This window comes from Corylus avellana, chromosome ca2, assembly GCF_901000735.1.
Source record: "Corylus avellana chromosome ca2, CavTom2PMs-1.0".
NCBI lineage: Eukaryota > Viridiplantae > Streptophyta > Magnoliopsida > Fagales > Betulaceae > Corylus > Corylus avellana.
In genome coordinates this window covers 7,828,595-7,833,244 of record NC_081542.1, presented here as the reverse complement: position 1 = coordinate 7,833,244, position 4,650 = coordinate 7,828,595, and the positions used below count along the sequence as shown (strand labels likewise).

Sequence of the window (4,650 nt, the reverse complement as noted above, 5' to 3'; positions counted from 1 at the left end):
ATTTTCATTACAAATCTCATATATGTACCAGGGACATGTTCTACTACCTGGTGTCATCATCAATTATTTCCCTGACCCCATTCAAAATTGTTATTGGCGAATACATTGAAAAAGTTGTTTATTTTGAAGCTATTTATCTTCCCAAATTTTAATGCGACCCCAACACATGCCATATTTAGCTTCCCCTAAGAAAACATTCCTATTACTTACCTAAACATTGGATGGCCGATGACCGATGCCCTAATTGTGCTTCCAATAAATTCCCGCGGGGAATTTTTTTTTTATATATATATATATATATATATATATATATATATCATTGCTCTTTTGTGCCAAGGTCCAAAAGGAAGACTATTAAAATTATTATTAGGCTTGTGATTGATTATTCTTAAATTTTGATCAAATAATAATTTTAATAATCATATCATTTTTAGTATAATACAAATAGACATTTTAGAATTAAATTAAAGCTTAAAAAAGTACATACGTGGAGCTTAGAATAAAATATATATTTTTAAAAGTACTTAAAAAAAGAAAAAGAAAAAAGAAAAAAAAAGTACTTATGTGGAAGATTCGAACTTTTTCTACATCTTTTAAAACCCCAGAAGGTTCAGGGTTTCAGAGAGTTTATTACTTCTTCTTCTTCTTCTTCTACTTCTACTTCTGCTTTTACCAAAATCATCATGGCCCCCGATGCGTCTGATGCCCTCGCAGGTCCTCTCTCTCTCTCTCTCGCCCAACATGAATAGTTTTGCACTTTGGTTCGTTGTCTGATTTAAGGCTGTGTTTTGTAACGCTTAAAGTACTTGAATGCTTCTTTTTTTTTTCTTTTTCTTTTTTGCATCTGCAAATTTTTACTTGATTCCCTCTCTCTGTCTCTCTCTCTCTCAATCTCTCTGCTACTCAATGCAGTGAGACAGAAAGTTGAACAATTTCTGAATGCTGCTCGTACCGGCAATCTTGATCTCTTGAAGAGTAAGTTCATATTTTTGTATGTTCATTTATTTGTGCGCGAGTGTGTTTTGATTGTTTATTTTGGGTTGAATTTTATTGGGATAGACTTGTCGGGGCAGCTTGATGAGGGGAAGGGGCTGGCGACAACGGTGGCGGATATCAAGGATGCCAACAAACGAGGGGCCCTTCACTTTGCGGCCAGGGAGGGGAAGACTGAGGTTTGCAAGTACTTGTTGGAAGACTTGAAGCTTGATGTTGATGCAAAAGATGAAGATGGTATGCGCCTAATTTCATACATTGTCTGTATTTATTATTTTCTTCGTGCCCTCTTCTACATTGTGTAGGTATATGTTGATTGATTCAATTATATTAGAAAAAAAGGTGCCCTTTTGATATATTGTCGAGGAAAATGATAATTTAGGGAATTACTATGTGTGAGTGTTGTTTTTATTGTTTGATCGACTATTTGGTTAGTCTTCGTGGAAAGCGCATGTTGCAATTGTACTTTGGAATGCATGTTCTTTGTAGGTTTTGTATGTAAGTAAACATGAGATGACATGCATTCTCGTTTCTTAAAGGTTTCATGCTTACTGGTAATGATGTTTTGGCTTATCTATTGATTTTTGTTATTTATCTACAGGTGAGACTCCTCTTATTCATGCTGCTCGGCAAGGACATACTGGAACTGCCAAATACCTTCTTGAGTGTGGTGCCAATCCTGCTATTCCTAGTGACTTTGGGGCCACAGCACTGCATCATTCTGCCGGACTAGGTGCATCTTCTAATTTTCATCCATTGTCTTCATTTTTGGGTCTGCCAAATACCTTCTCGAGTGTGTGTGTGTGTGAAATTTGTTCCCAATTTTGCTGTTTTGCATGATCTCTCCTTATTTGATCAGTGAGTCACATCTCTTCATTTTTGGGTCTGCCAAATGCCTTCACATCTCTTCATTCTCATTTTAATAGATCTCCTTAATAGTCTGCCAAATACTGCACTGAAGAAATATAATGCGCTATCCAAGAGCGCCATTTCTCCAAGAATCTGCACCTCCTCAACAAATATAATACGAACTCCCAATTGACATGATCATAGGCCTTCTCAATGTCCAATTTGCAAAGCACCCCTAGCTCACAAGATCTGATTCTACTATCAAAACATTCATTTACTATAAGCACAGAGTCAAGAATTTGCCTACTTCTAACAAAAGCATTTTGGGACTTCTCCACAACCCTTCTCGACCTATTGGCTAGGACTTTGGCAATAATCTCGTAAACTCCACTCACAAGACTAATAGGTCGAAAGTCCTGAACATCAATAGCCCCAAATTTCTTCAGAATGAGGGCAATGAAAGTAGCATTAAGGCTTTTTGCAAACTTACTCCTTGCATGAAAGTCATGTAACACCCCAGGTAGCTTTGATCACAACCAATAGGGATTGACGCCTTTTCATTGTTAATACCTTTCACCACCTGAAGGACCTCACTCTTCTCTAACAGTCTCTCTATCAAGGAGGCCTCCTCATTATTGATGGAATCAAAAGCAAGGCCATCTAGTTTGGGCTGCCAACTAAACTGTTCAATAAACAATCTATAACAGAATTGCACCATGTGATCCCTGCTTTCAGTTTGATTAGAAGAAATTGATTCATTTACCAACTACAACTCAATGGAGTTGTTTCTCCTATTCGAGTTGGCTACTCAATGGAAAAACTTTGTACATTTGTCACACTCTTTTAACCATAGTGCCCTCAACTTGGGTCTCCTACTCATCTCCTCCAATAAGGTAGCCATCCCCAAATCACTAATGGCTTTGTGTTTTTTCAATTTCTCTTCAACAAATAAAGCTCTCATTTCCTCCAAACCATCAAGAGCACGTAATTCATTCTAAAGGTGTTGATGCATATATTTGCATAATATGGCTAGATGTAAAGAATTTAATACTCTTAACTTCAGAGAGTTGTTCATTTAAATCCCACTTTGAATATACTTGTTGTGGTTGGTATACAGGAGAAATTGAGTTGCTGAGGATTTTGCTTTCCAAAGGTGTTGATGTTGATTCTCAAAGTGATGCTGGTACTCCTTTAATGTGGGCTGCTGGTCTTGGACAGGAAGATGCTGTGAAAGTTCTTTTGGAACACCATGCTAGTGTGAGCTTGCATTTCTTTTTTGTTCTTGTAATATTTATCTTTTACTTGTTTTCAATAAATGTTTATGTCTGTGACCCATGCCATCTTATTGTGCTCTTTTGGTTGCAAGAGCTGAAGAGAAAGAGCCACTCCTGGGACTCTCTTCTTGTTATAGAGTTTTTCTTGTGTTTGACAGAAACTTCGATATCGAAAACTTACTTATTTTTCTAGGAGCATCTCATACTAATTGATTGAGGAGCTCCCAAAGATTTGGCTTTTTCCCTTATGTCATGTGATATGTTCGGATAGTTACACTGGCTTAGGATATTTGACTATAGTTGGTGCACCTTCTTGAATTTAATCTTCTAGGGAAGTATGTATGGGTTCACTTGTAGATCTTTCTACTGGAGAAACACTTCTCATGTTTATGTGATTGCTGGCTAGTGAGGTGGGAGGGTGGCTGGGTTTACCCTGTTTATGAGACCTCTCTGGTGTTTTCTTGGCTTTGTAATTACTGTGGGACCCTTCTCAGTTCAGGAATTGCCCAAGCTGGATTGAACCTTTGCTGAGCTTGGTTTACCCACTTTTAGGTATGCAGGGCGTTATTTGTTCTGGTCCCTATGGTACGGTTATGGGGGCATGTTTAGTTCTGTTTCTTTAATTAGGGCTTCCTGGCATGTCAAGTGGGGTTAGGGTTTCTTTTGGCCATTGGGTTTTGGTCTCCATCTATCTGTGGACTTCTTGCTTTGTATTAGTTACTTTGACTTGCTGCGAATATTTGTTTATTTAATAATTATCATCATACCTGCATTACCAAATAAAGAGCCACTGGTTGATTGGTTTTAATTGTGTATTACACATATCCCCAGTAAAGATCGTTCCTATATAGCTAAAATATTCATTTAATGAAACCATTCAACCAGTGGCTCTCACTTCGGCAATGCAAGCAACTTAGAGTTGTTGCAATGAGATAGGAAGATACTTGTTATGATGATGTCTTATGCGTGTAATCAGATGTTGAGTCTCCTGTCTTCGATACTTAAAATCTGTGTGCAGCAGGCCTTGTAGTAATAGTTGCATAATATTGTTATATAAGAGGTTGGGGATCCATCATTGAAAGGATCCCATTTAGTTCTTGCCCATCATCTTTGTTAGCTATTATAGGCAGAATACTTATTATTGATTTTGGAGGACATATAGTCTTTAACCTTAAATCTTCAGTGCAATAATGATGTCACATTTAGCACACAAAATGAGTTAGGCTTCAGAAGTGAATATCGTGGATGATCTTTGACGGTTATATCCAACCATGTTTCAACCTCAATCATAGAAAGATACAGTTGTGCTAGCTAGTTATGTTGGCAGATTGAAGGATTAATATTTAGGAATCTGACATGATTTATTCTATGTGGTCGCTGGACAATACTGAAGTTGGCAGAAGCTTCGCGGCATAGATGAAAAGGATAAAAAAGTGTTTGATGCTAAGAACTCATGCATACCTGTAAGAACTCTGCTAACGTAGCAGCCAATGCTTAAAGATGGTTTCAGAAATCCAAAACTATAAGCAATAAT

At 37.4% G+C, this 4,650-nt stretch overlaps 1 protein-coding gene across 1 annotated transcript in view; it reads left to right on the top strand.

The window, feature by feature from the left end:
* Positions 1-608: 608 nt before the first annotated feature.
* Positions 609-4,650, top strand: part of LOC132173056 (uncharacterized) — a gene marked incomplete in the record, with an annotated part of 11,414 nt that continues 7,372 nt past the window's right edge. Inside the window, 5 exon segments of the mRNA XM_059584622.1 lie at positions 609-714; positions 913-975; positions 1,060-1,230; positions 1,595-1,726; positions 2,960-3,099. Coding sequence (XP_059440605.1) covers positions 684-714; positions 913-975; positions 1,060-1,230; positions 1,595-1,726; positions 2,960-3,099 — 537 coding nt within the window.